The following is a 21,391-nucleotide window of genomic DNA, read 5'->3' on the forward strand; positions in this document are numbered from 1 at the left end:
CGCACTCTATCGACTATAGAAATTAGTAACTTTTATTTCTAGGCATGTTTGGGGAATAACTGTTTCATGTAACACTGTCATTGATCCAGTATATTGTTTAAGGAAAACTAGGGATGGGCAGGGGGTTGGCTCTGAGACAGCCGGCAGATGTAAACATATGGTATGCTTCTTACAAAAATCTATGATTTGTACTCTGTTAGTTTTGGCTTCATTTTCATGGCGGGTATACTTATACACAGATACAAAGGAAACCAGTTTTCTTTTGTGGCTATCAAATTTCTCGATTTTTCCCCATTTCAAAATAAAATTTGTGAATTAAGATTCCTTTTTGCACGTTTTTTAAATTGAATGAAGAAATCTTTTCAATTAAAGGGATACAGTCGAACTTGGTTGATACGAACTCAGATAATACGAAAACCCGGCTTAATACAGAGTACTTGGCCGGTCCTGGCCGAATTCCCTCTTTATCTTTGTTAAAAAAAACTCAGGAAATTAAATATGCCACTTGAGGAAAATGAAGAAGGCCTATGAAATTTGACCAATGTCCGTAAGAATGCAAGCTGTCCACAGCGCAGGAAACCAGGAAGGAAGAAGCCTAGAGTCAGTGATCTGGACACTGAACAGTCAGAACAGCCCGCGGAACAATCAGAATGGCCCATGGAACAGTCGGGAACGGCCCACCGAACATCCGGATTTCCCCGGGGAACAATCGAAACGGCCCATGGAACAGTCGGAACGGCCCACTGAACATCTGGAACTGCCCACGGAACAGTCGGAATGGCCCACAGATCATTTGGAACGCCCAACGGAAATATTTGCGGAATATGACTCTAGTTTCATGCGAGACATTCAATACAGTCAAGAAATTTTGGTTCCAGCAGACGTTAAAATAGTTTTAGAAAATTTTATTGTAAGTGACAGGTCACTCATTCTCAATCCTTATGGATGGCTAAACGGAACAATTGTGGACTGCTGTATGGTTCTTATTAGACACCAGTTTCCAGAGATTAAAGAATCACTCTTGAATTTACCAAGCACGACAGGGAACCATTCATTCAAATAATAAATAGAAACCCTGAACATGGCAGAAGTCATTGGTTGACTGTAACAAATCTATTTTAGATTCAAGTTTCGACGATGTCCAATGCACGACTTGAAAGAATGGCAATATTTACGATGATAAATACATCCGGAGATAATCTTCATATAAAGATGTTAGACGTATTCCCACAAAATAACGGTTATGATTGTGGCCTATACGCTATTGCAAATCTTGTATCATTGGCCTACGGAAAAGACCCTTGCACCCAACGTTACGATCGTAAGAAACTGCGGTTTCACCTATACAACTGTTTAGAAAAGAAGCAGTTATCTTTGTTTCCAACAATAGGCAGCAGAAAAGTCAAGGACAGAATAAAAAGATTACATGTTGTACCCGTGTATTGTGAATGTCGTTTGCCAGACACGCATACATTGTACATTGTGTGCGATGGATGCGATCATGATTTCCACCCACAGTGTATTGGGATTAGCGAAGCAAGCACTAAAAAAAAGAAAAAAGGTTCTATGCAGAGATTGCCATGCTAAAAAAATAATAGATAAATAAAATATTGATCTTTATCTCATATCTTTTGTTTTCATTCCGCAATTTAGTATATACTGTTATTCCGCATTCCGTATTTTAGTATGTCCGGTGTTTCGTCATTCAGTCGGTCCGTGTTTTAGTTAAAGGCTTTGACTATGCCAGACATTTCCGTATCAAGCGTCTCGTTGAACGAAACATAAAAGCATGCAAAGTCGGCGTGCAATGACTACTGTAAGTTTCGTATGTAATATTATAGATACAAAAGATACTTGCTACGTTGTTTCATTGCTACTTGAGTATGCATTAAGCTACATGCCGTATCGATCAACAATACAGGAAGAATTCTCAAAACACATTTAGGTCCAATGAACGCATGGCTTCATCACCCTCCACCATTTTCGAATTCATACACACATGTGCAAAACAACGCTGCTAGTTGATTGGCACTTTGAAGTTTAATCACGATCAGCTCATTTTGCCCTGCAAATGTACGTAAATTTGTTTATTATTTAGGTTCAGAATTGCAGACACAAATTCAATCCTTCTTAGTTATTGCATTTGATATCGATCGTTTAGCTGTTTCTCAAATATTCACGTGTCGATCTAACGTAAACAAGAATCTAATATTGGAATATTTTTTGTTATTAAACAATTAAAATCGATTTACAACTTCAAAAATTATTACTTGTTGTTCGTTTTAAGTGTAAATGATTTACATATTTATCAAGTAAACGGAGGTGCAAAACGGCATCTCCACCTATTCGAATACTCCGGTTATTTGAATATTTTCTTCTGGAAAATGACTTATTCAAATAAGCGGAATCCTCTGTAATCCATTGCTACCTGTGGAGGATTGTAATTTGCTACATAATTGTTAATTAGAGAAATGCAATGAAAATGTTATGCTGATTGTTACAATGATTAATTTAAATGCTTAACTGATTGGTACAATAATTAATTAAGGTTTTTAACTAATTGTTACATTAATTGTTTTATGATTTATGGCACTACTTCTGCTGTCAACTTGACTAACGAGTATTGTGTGTAAAATGACAGGTGTATATCAGATGTGTCAGTCTCACCTGCTTGGACGGTCTGGCACACTAACCTGTCTCAGGTGACAAGTTTATTAGCCCTCCTACAGCAATTTAGATTGGTGTAACATTGATTATGAGTGTTAGTCATGATGATGGATATCTGAAATGACTAGGGCTATCTAAGAGGTATAACAAGGGCAGAGATAATATGGTATTTAGAAAAAAAAATCCTTTAAGAGAATGACACATGTTAATATCATTTTGTTTATTTGGTGATGTATATTGAATTAAATTAGTACAAAATGGTATTTGTTTGCATGTCAGCTTAATATAGAAGTCTTTGTTTATCTTGATAACCAAATAAAATATTCCTTTTTGGACGTAAAATGGTGAGGCCTAAATTAAAATTAAGATTGTTTGCACTCCCCCGACCGACCCATATAAAACGGTCCTACTCAAAAATTTTATTGGGAAATTCTGACAATATTTTTTTAAATTTTGTACAATGATATCTGAGCGTCTAGAAAAACAAAAACTTTCATAATTATCTTTGAACAATTGCTTGTCCAGGCTTCAAAACTATCACAATGAAACTGTATGTGTAAATTCGGGTACATGTACATACATCTAGAATGTGAAACATCACTGGTGTACACAATAAATTCAGGATAAAATAAAATATTTTTCCTACCTACCGACCCACTGTTAAAATTCTGGGTCGGAAAAGTGCAAACCAACAATATTTTAAGCCTGGCTGACGGAAATTATATAATTTTGAACCTTTGAGGATAGGTGGTGTGGGACTGTGTAGCAGACTAAAGGGAGAACTTACAGTGCAGAAATCACTTTTTGGGGTTAAGTTGGTGATGGTGTGTGAGGGTCAGTGTATGGTGGTATTATGGAGTTGTGATGAAGTGCTGTAGTCATACCTGTCTACCTACCCGGATTCTCCAGTAGTTGTCAGGCTTTCATTATAAAGGAGTAGATATGATAGGACCAGTATTTGGCCTTAATTTTTCAGGCCGAAAAAAATTAACTCTGATCCCCATCAATTTCATATCAATAAATACTCTCATACTTGCCATTCATCAAAACATAATTTTTTATAACCATGTACACGATGTGTCCCACCTATGACGTCATCAAATTGATGATTTTCCTCTTCTCGCCAAATTTTGCTAGAAGTTCATCATCTTTAGGTTAGAAAAGGCTTGAAATGGATTTGGCCGCCAACTTGGAGCAACTTTACATTTTGCATGGATATGCGTAAATACACGATACACAAAGTGTGAAAATCTCTTTCTGCTCCTTGAAGGCGGCCACATTCATTTTTGATGCTGTGAAACAGTATTCTTAGGTACGCTCGGCGAGCCTGTGCACATCTAAACAATAAAACCACTACGCGATAAAATTAAATTTTGTTTTGTTCATTTTAAATATTACATGATAGTATGAATAAATCGAACCTTAGTATTCAAAACCACAAACATTAAATTTGTACATACATATGCACTATAGACGGTATGAATTAAGTGTTCAGTTGGGACTCTATGATTTATGTATCCCTACGCGTTATGTATGGTCCCAAAAATCACGAACAACGCCTTCTTCGATGTCTTCCTCTGCGGTAGATTTTCGGTCGATTTTGAATTGTATATATCTATTTCAATTTTACGTAATTCATGCTACTGATCGATTATGTAATGAAATGTTAGGAAGATAATTGCAAAAGAAAGTTCTTATAACGGTTATAGAGTTTTTTAATTTGGTTGCATTGACGAATTATATCTGGTGATATCATTGCGCAGTAAAAGTTAATAGGTCACTGGGAGATCGAGTTGTGCCTTTTGTTTATCGACAACTGCGTTATATGGAAAGGGAAAAAGCACAAAATTTATCAACATAAACTTACAAAATATAATGATAATATAGATCTATATATGTACGAACAACTAAAAGTGACAAATGAACTTATATTTTCGTGTAATGTACGGTAAACTTACGAAGACTTGCTAAAGTCCGATGCATTGCATTTAGTTTTCTTGACGCTATCATTCTTATAAATTAAAAAGAAATTTGAGTGTTATAAGTAACCAAATAATGTTCCTTTTATTTGGCTTAAATGTCTGGCCAGGATTTATTATTATTCAAAAGTCGGCAAAGCAAAAATCACGATAATATGTTCTTCGCGATAATATGTCGCCAACCAGTTACTGCGTCTTTCGAAGACTTGCTTAATTCCGATGCATTACATGAAGTTTTTATGATGTTACTGACTAGCGTTCTTGTGAATTTAAAATAAATCTGAGTGTTATACATAACAAATTAATGTACCTTTTATTTGGCAATAGTATCTGGCCGTGATTTATTAGTCAAAAGTCGTCAAAGCACCCCATGTTAATTTTTTTAGAAAGGGAACCAAAATATACCCGGAAATGGTAGACTAATACATGTGTTTCTAATGTTATATTTTTCCGAAAATATTCTTAAATGTTTGAAGAGATATTGATGAAATTGATAATTTTAGTAATTAATAAAGAAGCATAAAAATGATACTCGGATTCTGACCGGTTTTATTGGTGTTGAAATCGTTATTTCAGAAATAATTTAAAATTTTTAATATAAAATTTACTTCAGGAAAATGAGTTATTCAACTTATTGTTCTTGAATCAACTTTAAATATCATAAAATAAATACGATATACCGTAAATATATTTTGTTTAACTCCCTAATTTAACACTGTACACTACATTCAATATTTAAATGCAAAACCAATTTCTTTATTCCTTTGTTTGAGACTAACAGTTCTTCAGTCACAGCATCTATAAGTGGCCTTGGCACTTTGATTAGAGAAAACCACTCAAAAAGTATGATTTTTCAAGGGTTTTTGTGAAAAATTGCGGGAAACTGCATGTTGATGACGTCATAGTGAACATAATTGGCACATGCGGGATATTTTCGAGATGTAATGTGTTAGCAAATGTATTCAGCTGTTATATGGCAAAATATGTTGTTCTTTACTGGAGAATTAATTTTGAGGCCATATTCGAGTCTTAACGTACCTTCTCCTTTACAAAGAGATCAACAAAAATTTGATCCATAGCATCCTCAGATGTTGTTGGTTTGATTTTACATCCATTCAACACTCAAGGTTGTTTAAGAACACAAAAGGTTTAGGAGGTGGAGGAAAGCCGTAGTACCTACAGAAAAACCACCAACCTCAAGTCTGTACTTAGCAGTTATAAATCAAAACAATCTGGAGAATATGGGGTTCAAACTTGATTCCCAGACAAACTTGTATTCTACTTTACTTATTTCATATCGTTTCTAGGTCATTGTTCACATACACAGGCAATATTTCTTCACATGAATTTAAGGTGAATATTTTTCCTGTTAAATTCATGCGAACTTCATGTGAAGTTTACATGAAGTATTGCCTGTGTAGTGACATAAGGTTTGCAAAAATGTGAATTAACCATTTTATTTTTCCGTCTTTAATTTCATGACATAATTGGACTGTCAACAGCAAATGTTTTACACTAATGGTGTAATATTTCGTAAGGTTTTCATGGAAAACATATTGATTTTGTGATTGTTTTATATTTAAACAGCTGTACAAAGAGCTGCGGATTGTTCTGAAAGACTACCCCGATCTAGTGACAGATTTTGCGGGCTTTCTCCTCCCAGAGCAAGCTGTAGAATGTGGTTGTTACATGACAACTCAAGAATTCATACGAGCCAGGACCTTTCTTCGTAAACTTGAGGTAAATTACAACAGTCGGATTAACAACCTAACAAAACAATTTTTTATAAAAAGTTACATTTGTTTATGGCTTTATGGCTTTATATCCCTTACAGAGTGTTCTGAATCTCTTAACACTATTATAAAACCATTAACACAAACATGTCATCTTAATGCTGACTCCATGGTTGACTTCATTTGGAACATTTGACTGCCTTGTCATCATTCAATACAATAACAATGCAAAAAAGAGCTATATTTGACCCGCGATAATCCAGATGCCGATAGTCCGGAAAACTCACATTCTGGATCGAAATATGAGGAATCCAATTTGATAATTGACAAAGAAAACAGAATCCAGGATGGCGGAAAATTCGTAATCCGGAGGTTTGGCTTGGAATGCAGATGTTCGGATTTTCGAGGGATCATTGTAGTTTCAGAAGGTGCAACTTAAATAATCAAGGCTGATTCTACTACCATTTTAAGGCGGCTTAACTGCCCCATTCCCTTCTAGCATCCCAATTTTAAAATGTCTGATTGTTCTTTAAATTCCCAACAGCTTGCCTGTAAGCTGTGACTTTATACGTAAAAATGTGGTAAGATTATCTGGAAATTTTGGTTCCATAGTTTAGTCATGTCATTTCAAGCGTTTAGATGAAGTACAGCGCTTGATTGCAAGCGTCTGTGTGATCAAAATACATCGAGATGAAACAATCCGTGTTGAAAACATAAAAAAGGCAAGTGGAATTTGTAAAAAATGATTTGATGAATTGATGTTCAATGAAGATAACATAAATGAACTAGTTTATAACACAGACACATTGTTTTTTCCTAGAAACAACTGAACAATCATCTGATAGTCTGCGCGTAAGCGACAGTCTTACGTTACATCTGTCACTTGTTTATCACTTTATTATTGGCTATTTATTTGAAATAGTCAGTAAATAAACCAGGGATGACTTTGAGTCATGTAAATAATGATATTACTACAAGATTTTGTATAATTTTCCCACAACTTCGCACTGAGTAATATGAACAGTTTGCCGGTCATTGGCGTTCAAAGTGAAACTGAAGTCTTAATATTGATTAATATGACGACGATTTTCTCAGATATGGGTATAACTTGTGTCAGTCATGTAGTATCGTGTCTAAAACTGTTATGAAAGTTAGAAAATCAATATTTCATTCAATTGCATTTTTTTAAAAGGTGATAGCGATATTTTCCTGAATTAGAAAGCTGCTTACACCTGAAAAATAAAATGCTTTTGTGTCAATTTGTGATGGCTGGCAGTTGAGAAATCCTTCCATTGCTGATGTTTTTACTGAAGTGATATTGAGACAAAAGCTGAACTTAATATTTATGACATTATTTCTCCAAAACTTCTATGATAATTTTGAAAATGTTATGTCTAAAAGTTTGACACACAAAACATTATATAAATGAATATAATTATGTAGAATTAAATCTACACAGCAATGTAATAGAAAAGTATTAGATTTCATTTAAATGAGAAAGTGTGGTGAGATCGAAAAAATTCCCCTAAAAATACGAAATTCCCAATCCAGCTGCCAGGGACGCCGTTTGAAAAATGGTGGAATTGACCTTGATAATTATCATTATATTTCATTGGTGTTTAATTGTGTAGCTTTCTTTTTCTACCATAATAAATAGCTATAGGCTTTCTATATTCATATTTACATTTTTAATGCAGCCTCACTTTATAACCTTACTAAGTGCATTTGGCATCCGTTTATTTTGACGTCATTACCATTATGACGTCACAATTTTCTTTTTTCATTATAGATGCAAAACCTATTGAGATTTCAACAGAAAACTGTTATCAAATGTTAATATAAGCCTTGAATCACATTCAGTTTGCAATTCAGTTGGGAGTATGGATGCTAGCTGGACAGTGGCATTCGTAGCTCCATAATTGCCACCTAAATGTGGTTCAATGGTAAATGAGCCGACTTTCGGTTATGGATATATTTCACTTGTTCCTCAGGTTCATTTTCTTAGACATCCAACCCACTTCCAGAAGTGTCTGAAGGTGTTGAGTTCTTGGTCCCAGAGTTCAAACAAAAGTGCTACACAGTTGAAGTCTGCTCTAGAGCCTCTCCTTAAAGGACAGATCCATTTACTCCAGGAGCTCTCTCTGTTCTTTAAAGAGGAACACCCACCAGAAAGGTAAGGTTTCTGTTGAGAACTATCGTTAGAAGAGTGCTTCTGTACACTAACACTCTTTCCCGTGCAATTTATTTACTTTTGCATATTTGGCGATCTAAATTTTACTGGTGGCAACATTTCACTAAAGATTTTTATTCCCCGCTTTCTCCGAAACGGGGGATATTAATTTTTGGTTTGTCCGTCTGTCTGTCCGTCCGTCTGTCTGTAACACTTCGTTTCCCAGCAATAACTGTAACAAATGTAAACCGATTTTCTTCAAACATGGTGACAAGGTTAAATGCCTTAAGGGCTCGGCCAAGTTCGATCGCGACTGTCGATGGACCTTATTTAGCGGAGTTATGACCCTTTAAATTACTAAAAAACATCATTTTATGCCATTTCCATGCAATAAGTGTAACAAATGTAAACTGATTTTCTTCAAACTTAGTAACAAGGTTGCATGCCTTAAGTGCCTGGCCAGGTTCGATCAACTCTTTCAGCAGATGTTATTTATTAGAGTTATTGCCCTTTAATTTACTACAAATGTCATTTTTCTGCAGTTTCTGTGTAATAACTAACAAATGTTAAAACTAATATTGTTAAAACTTGGTAACAAAGTTAAATGCCTTGAGGGCTTAGCCAAGTTCGCTCGCAACTTTTGGCAGATTTTAATTAGCAGATTATGGCCCTTTGATTTAATAAAAAAAATACATTTTCTGCCATTTCCCTGCAATAACCCTAATAAATATTAACAGATTTTCTTCAAACTTGGTAACAAGGTCAAATGCCTGAAGGGCGTGGCCAAGTTCGATTGCCACAGCATATTTCAACCAAGGTTAAACCTACCATCAATAATGTTTACCTACAATATGTCCTGAAAGCGGGGGATGGAAATTCCACGAATTTGCTTGTTAAAAACTAAAATATAGTTTAAAAACTACCATACAAATTATCCAACTTGGAATATGTAGCTAGAAGTACATCATCAGCATGTCACACCTATGCCCTGCAGTATTCTATAGAAATTGAGAATATAACCCAGTATTGATATTAATGACTATGAGGAGACAACTATATATTTACACTGCCAGTTACTTTTCTCAGGGGAGATAAACCTATTCTTACATATGGCTGTGATTAAATTCATATTGATGATATCAGTCACTTGAATTAAGGGGACATAACTCTGTATTGAGTTACCTGACAGACTCGCTCCAATAAAGGGGAAATAATTCTGTATTTAGTTACCTGACAGACTATGAGGAGATTACTCTAGGTGAGAGTGATGAGGAGGCAGACTTTGACGGTTTTGAGGAGGTTGAACTACCCGACGAGGAGGATATAAGTGGAACAAAGAAATGTCAGTGTCGTTGTCATAACAACCCCAACAGTACCAACTACTTCAAACGCAACAAACACTGCTACTCATGTTGTCTGAAGGTTAGAAAGTGTTTTTATTGATGTTCTATGTGGAGTCAGTTTGTATGTCAATCTATATATCTCAACTTTTAACTCACTCATACATCATTGGAAATATCCAATGTACTCTTCCAGCTTTTGAATTAGAAGATTTCAAATGTGTCTCCACGGGTGAATGAGTTCAGTAAGAAATTGTTGGTGGGAATAATACCAGAAAAAGTTTTTATGGGCTTATGTCATGGCGCAGCGTCCGTCGTCCATCTGCCCGTCAACACTTTAAATCGCTACTTGTCATAGAGTTCTGCATGGATTGTAACCAAATTTGGCCACAAGCATCCTTGGGGGAGGGGGAACAGAACTTGTATAAATTTTGGCTCTGACCCCCCGGGGGCAGGAGGGGCGGGGCCCAATAGGGGAAATAGAGGTAAATCCTTTAAATCGCTACTAGTCATAGAGTTCTGCATGGAATGTAACCAAATTTGGCCAGAAATATCCTTGGGAGATTAGAACTGAGTTTGTATAAATTTTGGCACTGGTCTCGGGGGGGCAGGAGGGGCGAGGCCCAATAGGGGAATTATAGGTAAATCCTATAAATCGGTACTTGTCCTAGAGATCTGCATGGATTGTAACCAAATTTGGCCATAAACATCCTTGGGGGTAGGAGAACAGAACTTGTATAAATTTTGGCTCTGACCCTCCGGGGACAGGAGGGGGTGGGGCCCAATAGGGGAAATAGAGGTAAATTCTATAAATTGCTACTTGTCCTAGAGTTCTGCATGGATTGTAACCAAATTTGTCCACAAACATCCTTGGGGGAAGGGAAACAGAACTTGTATGAATTTTGGCTCAGATTGCATGGGGGCAGGGCCCAATAGGGGAAATAGAGGTAAATCCTTTAAATCGCTACTAGTCATAGAGTTCTGCATGTATTGTAACCAAATTTGGCCACAAACACCCTGGGTGGAAGGGGAACAGAACTTGTATAAATTTTTGCTCTGACACCCTGGGGGCAGGAGAGGTGGGGCCCAATAGAGGAAATAGAGGTAAATCCTTTAAATCGCTACTAGTCATAGAGTTCTGCATGGAATGTAACCAAATTTGGCCACAAACATCCTTGGGGGAAGGGGAACAGAACTTGTATAAATTTTGGCTCTGGCCCCCCGGGGGCAGGACGGGTGGGGCCCAATAGGGGAAATAGAGGTAAATCCTATAAATCGCTACTTGTCCTAGAGTTTTGCTTGGATTGTGACCAAATTTGGCCATAAACATCCTTGGGGGAAGGAGAACAGAACTTTGGCTCTGACCCCCTGGGGGCAGGAGGGGTGGGGCCCAATAGGGGACTTAGAGGTTAATATTAAAATTCCTTCAGAAAAGAAACAATGAACCTGTATTCAGAACATTACTTGGCATTACAAACAAGGTGAGCAATACAGGCCCTCTGGGCCTCTTGTTTGTTGATTTTCATTTCTGTTTTACAGTAGTCAGTGCCTTTATTTATTTGATATTTTGTCACCTGAATACCTCTAAATGATTGTGAATAATGAAGGAGTCACCTGCCTGACCTTGTGGGTTTACACTGGGTACTCCAGTTTCTTGACACATTTAATGGAGTTGCATAACTTCCATTGATCTTGGCCAACAAACATGATTTTAATGTAAATTGATTTAACCTATTAAATGGTATATTTTAAGAGAAGGATGTTATTTACTTAATTTCAGGTGATTGATGGTGAACTATTTTATCGTGTGAATACCAAGGTATTGAAAAAGGTGAAGGTCATATTTCACAAGCCAATCAAGGCAAAATCTGCACAGAAAGAAGAAGAGAAAGAGGACCCTAGAAACCATGAAAATGGGGAGTGGTATGAGGATGATTCTGTCGCAGCAGAGAAAGAAAACATGGATATTTCACTCCTAGAAGAACAACCACGAACAAAGCCTATGAATAAGGTAAGTAAGATGGCATATCTCATTTGACAGCATATGATATATAGATTTATAGCTATACAACAATACCCCATACTAGTGTTTGACAGATTCTCGATTTTAATCGTTGATTGATGGATTATGATTTTCCTAAAGACTATTAATTATTAATGTCAATATTGGATTATTGAAATGGAGATAACTTGTGCTTATTTTGTATTGTTCTGAACCTTTATTATGTGAATATTGGTGCAAAACCACATTTCAATTTTTTTTAGACATGTTAGATAAACAATAATTTGAATTAAAAAAATACTTCTTTGTACTGTTAGCACAGAATATCTTTAATAAGAAATTATTCAGAGAAAATAACAGGTTAAATACATCAATATGGGAAAGTCTTTTATAAATGTTATCCCATTATAAAATCAATAATTGGTAGGTTGTCCAAAATCGATCATCCATTGTGAATTTACATCCGATTACCAACACTACCTCATTCATTTGTGCATACCTTCAATGTTATCTTAGCTCTGCAGACTTTGTTTTTGAAAGAAATGTCACAAAACATCAAAACATTCTAGTACTAGTTGGGCTCTTAGCCTTTTTCAGGCAAAGACAATGCCATTGTTTCCCATTGAAAAAGAAATTGCCAGAAAATTTGACATCTCATAATACTGTGTTTTTGAACTCATGGTCAGGAATTTTAAGTAGTTATGTGCCTTGTGTAGTACATGACAAAGTATTAGTATTATTATTTTATTATTGTTGGTAATGGCTTGTTTTATTTGTTTATTATATTGTCTTCAAAAACTGTAATTTTCTGCTTCAGATGAAAATATCACTGAAGAAAAAAGCAAAAGGAAGGTTCATGACTTTGAATGAAATGGCTGAATCTCCCCCAAAAGGATTCCTGTCAAGTTCACCAAGGTCAGGGGTGCAAAGGTCAAGGACTCCTACCCAGGAAACAAACAAAGAGGAGGGACAACGAAGGAGTGTAGCCACCTCCTTATTTGGTAAAACAGAAGAAGCCTCCTCAGCCTCAGATAAAGATATTTCATCACAGGACACAGCTGAGACTGGGAATAGTGTTACTTTTAAATTAGAAAATAGTCAAATGGAGGTTAGACATGAAAGTCCAGGACCAGACAAAGATGAAGTGCCCTCTAATGCAAAGGGTCACGTTTCTGAACAGAGAATACAAGTCTCAGATCCTGCTGGGATATCTTTACAGTCGACTCGAATTTCTGTTTCTGATGATGTGAGCTCTAGGGTGCCTGTTCAGAAAGGTCAGACAAATGAATCTGTGAATTTACCCATGGAAGTATGTGATAAAAGTTTATTTCTGCAGACTTTCACTACTAAAACTGCAGAAACCCAGCATTTGCCTAGTGTGATTACAGCTAGTTCCTCTAATGTGGACAAATCATCACCTTCTAGTTCATCAGCTTTACCCATTAACCTAGACTTGATGATGGAGGATGCTAGTCTGTCGCCACAGAAACGCCTGATCCCAGCGGTGAACCTTCTCCAACACGCTGGCGAGTTTGGTTCTCCTTCCAAAGACAGTACTTGTTCTGACATTCTGGCTAAGGCAGTGAAAGTAGCCATGATCGGCCAGGGTGATATCACCATGGATACAACTCTAATGGGGGGTAGCAGCAACACCAGGGGGAGCTCTAGTATACTGGCGAAAGCTTTCAATGAAGCCATGATTGGGCAAGGTGACACTTCCATGGATTCTGCATTCCTGTCAAGTAGTACAAGTGCTTCACAACCAAACCTGACATTAGAACTGTCCTCAAATAGTGCTTTCTCCATGGTCAGTTGTCCTAGAGTGGACAATGGTCAGACTTCTAGTCCTGCAACAGAAATTGTGAATACAGGATTGGATAGGTCTGTTGTCCAAACAGATGCTAGACCTCATGATCAAGAGAGTTTTACTCAATGTAGAGGTGAAGGAGATGTTTCAAAGGTCAGCCATGAGAAGGCTAGTAGTAAAGGTCCAACAGTAAGCTGTAGTGTGGTGACCTCATTGGACAGTGTCTGCGATGTCAGCCAACATTCCTCTGATGATGTGTTAAGTGCATCAACACCACTGTCCAGTACTGGTCAGTCAGCGTCATTGCCATCCACTATGGAAATGTCCTTGTCTAGCTCTGATGAAGGGTCAAGGAGACAGGATTGGTCAAAGTAAGTTTCATTCTATCTGTTTATCAAATACAGTATACCAAAAGCTTTTTGATTTGAATTTAACCTGTGAATATATTTCAACATTTACAGCACTTTGGAAGTTAAAGTTAAATAATGATATTGGGTGTGTTGTATATATCCACTATATACCAAAGCAACTTTCTATGATTTTTAATGAACAATTCCACAATTAATTAAGAATCTGTGAACCTCTTATCATATAGACCATATAGTTAACTGTCCTTTAATCACAATATCTCTTGATAGGATGTTTAATATATGAGCCAGTTGACTTACACGATGAATTGTTGATTTATTGCAGAGAAACTGACAGACAAATTTTAGAGTATGTTAAGGAAAGAGGTACCTCCACCCAAACATTTGATGACTTAGCGAAGCAGTTTGGCAACAAGACAGGAAAACAGGTAAGAATATAAAAAACTGTTAACCAACTTTCTAAGTCTAATTTCTAAAATTTATTTTTTAATGGATTTAAAAATTGAAATGTCCTTGGGTTTGTTTAATTTGGCAGAGATAAACTTAAGAAAAATTACTTTGATTGTAAATTTACTAAAAGTAAATACCATGTGAAAGAAAGTCAATTTATGGCAGCGTTGAATAGTTGAAAGTTTGAAAGTGTGTGAGGTTATCTCCCTTTGAAGGAGTAAAAACTCATTGAATTATCTCCCCTGAAACATTTTAATTATGTTATTGATTGGGTAATTTTCAACCAGTATTAAACAAAGTTTAAAATAAAGGATAAAAAATTGCTTTTGATTATCTCCCCTAAAACAATTGAAATTTCAGTAATGGTGTTCTCATTTCACATTTTATGGAGACTCTCTATTATTATACATTATTGCAAGGTATTAAGATGTTTGTAATGCAACAAATGAAGAAATATTTGGTGATAATTTGATATAAATGACAACTGCTATAGATAATCAGTATTAAAAAACTACATACACTTCAGTGGTAGTTTGTAAAATATGAAAATAGCACAAGTTAAGCAATGCTATTTGTTACACAGTTGTAATTACTCTAACATTTCAATTTTTAAGACAATGATTTGTCAGATCTGCTGAAATTTTGGTACTGGATGTTTCAGGTTTTGAAGAGGTTTCAACATATGCTGGAATTACTAGCTGATGCTGAGAATGCAAGTGACAATGATACAAGTTCCTTAAGTCGATCTTCAGAGCTCCAGTAAATAACTTAGACAGCACAGCTGAACTCCTAGTGACAACCACACATTCGTGTAATGTGTCAGAGTCCTTGCTCTTACAAGGCCATTCTTACTCAAAGAATCCTTATGTAGGAGTTACTCAGCATTCGTCAAGTCTTGTAATGTAAATTCAGTTAAAATGCTTACACAAAGGGATGAAATATTAGGGCAATCCCTGCACCCATTTGAGATTCTAATCCATTGAAAGTATACATCCATATACAAGTTGATCCCAAAGATTGCAAGTAGAAAATAACAAATTTTCTAGTCAGATACTGGTATGCAAGGTGCTTATAGACTAGAAAGACAGGATTCGGAAATCCAGACAATATTGTTTTTATTTATTTGTGCAGTATTAGTAAGCTGTTTATTGCATACAAGCAAGGTTTGCTTTTATGTGTTCAATAATGATCGATGAATGAGATTATATTATGTATGTGTTAAGAAATGTTTTAAGCTATCAAGAAATAATTTGATTTTAACTAATTATAAAGTATCTGGTCTTACAAAATAATGGTTAATACATATTTATATATATTTCTTTAACTCATTCAACCCTGAACATTAGTAATAAACTGTTCCAGTCTTAGAACCAGAAGAGTTCATTTGTGTTTTCAGGGGTGGGTGGGTTAAAATGAAGTATACTAGACTGTTATGTTAAAGCCTTCTGTTTTACCCTATGTCATGTGTTGTACTTAAACTACTAAAATTTAAAAAAAAAAAAACTTTAAAAGATAATAAAAGGTTTGAAAGCTACTGTATTTTCTTTCTTTCTTTTGGAAAACATTAAACTTTTGAATCTCAATTAATCAAATGTATACTGTAAACCAAATGATTTTCATTGCAAGTTAGTAACACTTATTTAATATGGTTAATGTAACAGTGAACATTTTATATTTGGCGTTTCAATGACTCGTACTGTACAATGTGTACACTGTCACCTTCACCAGACAGATGACTAGGCAGTATATGTACATAAATGAAACATTTTAAACAAAATTTTCACTAGTTATGTAACTATCGCATGCATAATGATTTCAATAGAGATTCATTTTTACAGTTTACAGTTCAAACAATAATCAAAGTACTGTAAGTACTGAACTGAAAAAGCATCGATGTAACAAAAATTTAGTTCAAAGAAGGCAAATATGTCATTAGTAACATTTTAGGGTGTGTATTTTCTTGCAAGTCTCATTTCATTATCTAGTTGGGTTATTTATCTTCCAAGTATTCATTTCATTAATTTTTAAAAATTATGAGAAGATTTTGAGAAAATGCTAGAAAATTTCTTTTAGATTTGAACTTTGAACCTATCTTGAATTCAACAGTTTCAACAAATATTTATAGTCAGTGTCATGTGACCTTTTCTCTAATGTTTGAATATAATTGTCTGAATAACAAAATAAAGAAAAAATTTGTAGTTATGATTATTTGATAATTGATCTTGAGGACAAGGCCATGGAGACCTACAGCTAATAACAATCTGCAGTAAAATGACAACAAGGGAAACATTAAGACTCCATTAAGAAGAAAGTATAATCTGACACATGGATATCCCTTGATGGCATTTTTACAAAGTTCATGGCTTATGCTGCAAATGTTGTTTACAGACCTCATTTATAAAGAACTATGTGCAATGCATATAATAAATACGGTACAAGTATTTTTTTTTCGATGAACTATGTGGTACAGATCTATTACAGGAGGAAAGGGCAAAAGGCAATTAATTAGATAATTATCAAGAGAAGAAATGAAATGACAAAAACTAAGGGTCAAATGTTCATTTAAAGAATTGGTTACTGCATCAAAATCAAAACTGAATTGTTTTGAATTATGTTTATTCAAAAATACTTTAATACAAACATGAAATAACATCACAATACATTATTTTTTCTAGTTCTCTTCTGTGATACACACAATGTATTCAGGCATATTAGTAAGTAATGAGCAGTTCTTGATACTTTGCTGCAATATTGAAGAAAAGTCATATCAAAGTCAGATTCAGTATGATACTGTCTCTATATAATGCATAAAATGGACACTGAGAATTCTTAACAGCATATTAAAACAACCATTCTCAAAATTAGTGTGTTATTTGTATACATTGACATATGCATGTACATTGGACTCTCGATAATCTGGACACCTTCGTTCCCAGCCTAAACCGTCCAGATTACAAATTTTCTGGACTGCCGAATTTCGTGTACCCTAGTCAATTTTGAAATTGTCATGTACAAGTTACTCCCCTTGACCTTGTAAATCAATGATGGGTTTTTATGTTTATGTACTAAAATAAATACTTTGTTTGATATGTTTTAAAGGTTTTTTTCCCCATTTAATTATTGTTAAGGATATGAAATTAACGTACATGTAATCACACATTATTGGCAACTTGTTGTTAATGTCATATTACTTACAACTGTTTATACATGTATTGGTAACAAGATCAGAAACAGTTGTAAAAACATTTGATAGAGGCATCAACTGATGGGAACAACCAACGGGCTATGTCACCAGAAGTGTTAATTTGTGTCATTTTGGTGAACACACTGCACAAAGTCAACAAGTAAAACTGTTTAATATGTTTCTGTTGTAGCAAATAAATGAATGTCATTCCATATACAATGTACTTATATGGCCGTGTCACAGATGTGAATCATTGAAATATACATTGTAGTAATGATAATTCAGACGTGATGATGGGTGAATAAATTATCAGTTTATATTATAAATGTAGGATATTTCTAAATATATCTAAATGCAAAGTTACTCGACACTCGCTAATTGTCATCACTTGATGTTTTGCAACATTACAGTCAATGGGACAGAATTGTAGTTCTGATAATGACCGTCTGTCAGAACATATATAGTGTGTTTCATTCAAGCTAAGAAAACTCTTTTTTGTTTGTTTGAATTTTACAACAAAACAGAAAGACTAGCACGTGAGTCAGTCTGTGAAGTTAAAAGTTTAAACACCTTCTATCTCTCCACAGACAACAATCGGCAGTATGTCAAATGGTGACAACTCTTTGCAAAAGTTGAAAATATACTGGATTTACTTTTTTGTATTTTGGTGTTTTAATTGGCATTATGAAACAATGCGAATGAGAAGCGCCAACCCATATGCCTGTTGTCCAGAGCTACATGTATGTTGTCGCAGCTTGTTTAATATATGCCTGGTAGTCATCCTTAGAATCATTTCACTGCTTCCAAAGTAATCCTGATAATCTCCAGTCTTCAACAATTATGAATCTGCTTCAGATGACTAGCCAATGAGTCCTGTAATTATAAAATTTAACATATATATCAATATTCTTAATTTGTTATAAAAAAGTTACAGAAATCATCTAACAATGACAAAAGGAAGAAATTGGACTCATGTATACAAGTACTTTGAGTTAAAGATGCTCCACCGCCGACAGCTGTATAAATGATATTCATCATTTGAACAATAATTAGTGTTTAATCGTGTATGCATAAGTCTAATTAACACAAAAAAAATATAAAATAATTTATTTTGCCTTTGGGTCAAGCGCAATCAGTACTTCATTCCATATAGGATATAGTGCTACAGAATTTTTTTATTTTTTTTTTATTTTTAACTTGAAGTGAAATTAGAAGCTCAAACTTTTCAACGGCGGTAATGGTGTAAAGTAAGTAACTTTTGTAACTGAAGAAAAATACTAAATCGTCTGCTGCCGTTTTTGATAGTGAAAAAATACCATTTGTCAGCGGTGGAGCATCTTTAAATATATTAGCATCATAATTAATTTGTCTCCTATACCTGATACACATTGATGAAATACAATGCTTTTTACTGTTAGCAAAACTTACTTTAAACCAAATACTGGTAATATTGAGCAAGTGTAAATTTACCATGTATGATATATTACAGTGCACAGGTTATTGTTTATTTTGGTAAGTGTTATTATAAATTCTCTGAATCCATGAAGTTATATGTAACGAAGCTGCGGTGCGCTTCGTTGCTATATATTCCGGAAATTATATTAACCGAGACTTTGACGGGATTTTGCTGTGCACGAGATCTCGGGACTATATGTAGTGACTGTTTAATCGATGTTTTAAGTTCATACCGCCAATTTCGAAATCCCAGGTATTAATTGTCTTAAATAAATCTAGCATTACAATTCTTCTATTTATCTAAAGAAATTCTGTATTCACATGTGTATTACACACATATGTACGTATTTTTTATGGATCTATATCATGCATTGTTTTGCCTACAAATAAACACATGATTTGTGATGTTTATAGACATATTGACAATCTGGTAAATTGAATCTATGCATTAATATTTAATTTGATGCCATCGTATTAGAAAATAATACCAAAAATGAATCTTGTCAACTGCTAATATAACAACAAACTACTTCAAATTTAAAGTGATATTCAATTTTGTTCGTTGCGTTGTAATAAAATAAAACGTCGATTATATGGATGTTAGCAGGAATTCACACATACTCATGATGTTGTAAGTTCAGTTCATGTGCCGATGTCTGTCAAATAGTTCATATAATAATATACCGACCCATAGGCATGATAGGCAAAGAAGCAAAACGAAATGAAACTTACGATTTTCACTGCTTATGTCTCCAAATACGAAAAGAATTCCGTGGTTTACTAGCAAGGTGGCTTGCAACATGCAGTGTTCAAATATTCTTCGGTGTTTTTTAGATATGAGAATGCATTTATTACGCTTGATAATTAAATGGAAAATGTCTCTTGACTTGCAAGTTACATGTACATCACAGGTCCGCTTTGCTTGATGACGTCTTTGTTTACATTCGGCCGTTTACACTATTCCTGAGTGTCACGATATTTTATTGTATCTGTATCCATGTATTAAATATTCCCTCGTTAATGAAAGGATGCGTTAGTTGACAATCCGAGCGAATTTTGATAAGGAGCCAGCGTAACTCAGAATTTATCGTGTTTGTTAGCTTCTGCATAGATCACCCAGACGCTTGATGCGTACGTAGTTAGCAAGCGTCTGTTTGAGTGAGACTTGGTTAAATTCAGTGGGCCATCGTAATGACATGATCACAATATACGAACGTACCTGTTCTCCAAAATGACTATCAATATAATACATGTAAAAACAAACAACTTTTGTATCTTTCTTACGTCACGATGAATTAAAAAAATTGTCATTATATAATAGATTATGAATGTATACATCAAAGTACAATTAGATACTTACATACCAAAATCCTGACAATTCCTTTATTTAGTGTTACCCAAACCGGATGTTTACATAAATATATGCAAACGACTGGCGAGAATTAGGCCACCGATCGCTACCACTGATGCAAATTATCCTCACTATTTTTCAATTATAGACGTTCATGCTATAGTTTTTGTAGACATGTTTGAAACTATTCTATTTAATGAAATGCCATAGAAGTTGTTTATTACAATTAAACTGCACTATGGCAGCATATTTGTTCTAGAAAGAGGAAAAAAGAAAAAATCGCATGCAAATGAGAGGTCAATCGCATTTAAATTAGTGGGTCATCCGGGCCGTAGCAATACTGCAAAAGCACGCTTTTTCAGTAAAAATGAACTAGTAGTTGAATCTTTTGTTAACCAATGTATGTGAAATGCAACCGCAGCAAAAAAATGTCTGTTTAAAATACTACACAAGACCTTATTTATTATTAAATTCAAATCAAAACATTTTTAGATTCTGACCATATTATGACACGTTTACCTATATTTTTCCCCAAAAACCTTAATATAATGTACTAGGATAATGATTAACCAAAACGTAATACCATTAAAACATTTTTGTTAGCCCCTTACTTACGATTGTTTTTGATTGTGAAAATATTTTGCAGAGAATTAGAGGTCACAGAAACAGAATTAAATGCCACAAAAATATTTCATGATAGCAGTCGAACCATATAAGTTTAAATTACGAAATTTAATTACTGTGAAAAAGACATGCATTGAAATGTGAATTTAATCGTCATGAAAATAAGTTTGGTTACAGTAAGTAACCATGAACCAATACTTTTACTTCAAGAATCTGCACTAAATGTCTGTCTCATTTTAAGGCAAAATAATGCAGAAATAT

General features: G+C 34.7%; 1 protein-coding gene and 1 long non-coding RNA gene across 3 annotated transcripts in view; one reads left to right on the plus strand and one right to left on the minus strand.

Annotated features, from left to right (window-relative positions):
* Positions 1 to 17,369, plus strand: part of LOC138333314 (GON-4-like protein) — a 56,947-nt gene extending 39,578 nt beyond the window's left edge. For both annotated transcript variants that reach the window (XM_069281610.1, XM_069281611.1), the window contains 7 exons: positions 6,234 to 6,386; positions 8,371 to 8,552; positions 9,776 to 9,971; positions 11,670 to 11,900; positions 12,709 to 14,069; positions 14,392 to 14,494; positions 15,178 to 17,369. In XM_069281610.1, the coding sequence (XP_069137711.1) occupies positions 6,234 to 6,386; positions 8,371 to 8,552; positions 9,776 to 9,971; positions 11,670 to 11,900; positions 12,709 to 14,069; positions 14,392 to 14,494; positions 15,178 to 15,279 (2,328 nt within the window). In that variant the 3' untranslated portion in view covers positions 15,280 to 17,369. The remainder of the gene's footprint in view (positions 1 to 6,233; positions 6,387 to 8,370; positions 8,553 to 9,775; positions 9,972 to 11,669; positions 11,901 to 12,708; positions 14,070 to 14,391; positions 14,495 to 15,177) is intronic.
* Positions 17,116 to 21,013, minus strand: LOC138333315 (uncharacterized). Its single transcript, XR_011209970.1, has 2 exons — positions 19,888 to 21,013; positions 17,116 to 18,573 (listed from the first exon to the last, which is right to left on the minus strand). It is a non-coding gene; the product is annotated as an uncharacterized lncRNA (long non-coding RNA).
* Between the last annotated feature and the right edge of the window lie 378 nt (positions 21,014 to 21,391).

This window comes from Argopecten irradians, chromosome 10 (genome assembly GCF_041381155.1).
Source record: "Argopecten irradians isolate NY chromosome 10, Ai_NY, whole genome shotgun sequence".
Classification (NCBI taxonomy): Eukaryota; Metazoa; Mollusca; class Bivalvia; order Pectinida; family Pectinidae; genus Argopecten; species Argopecten irradians.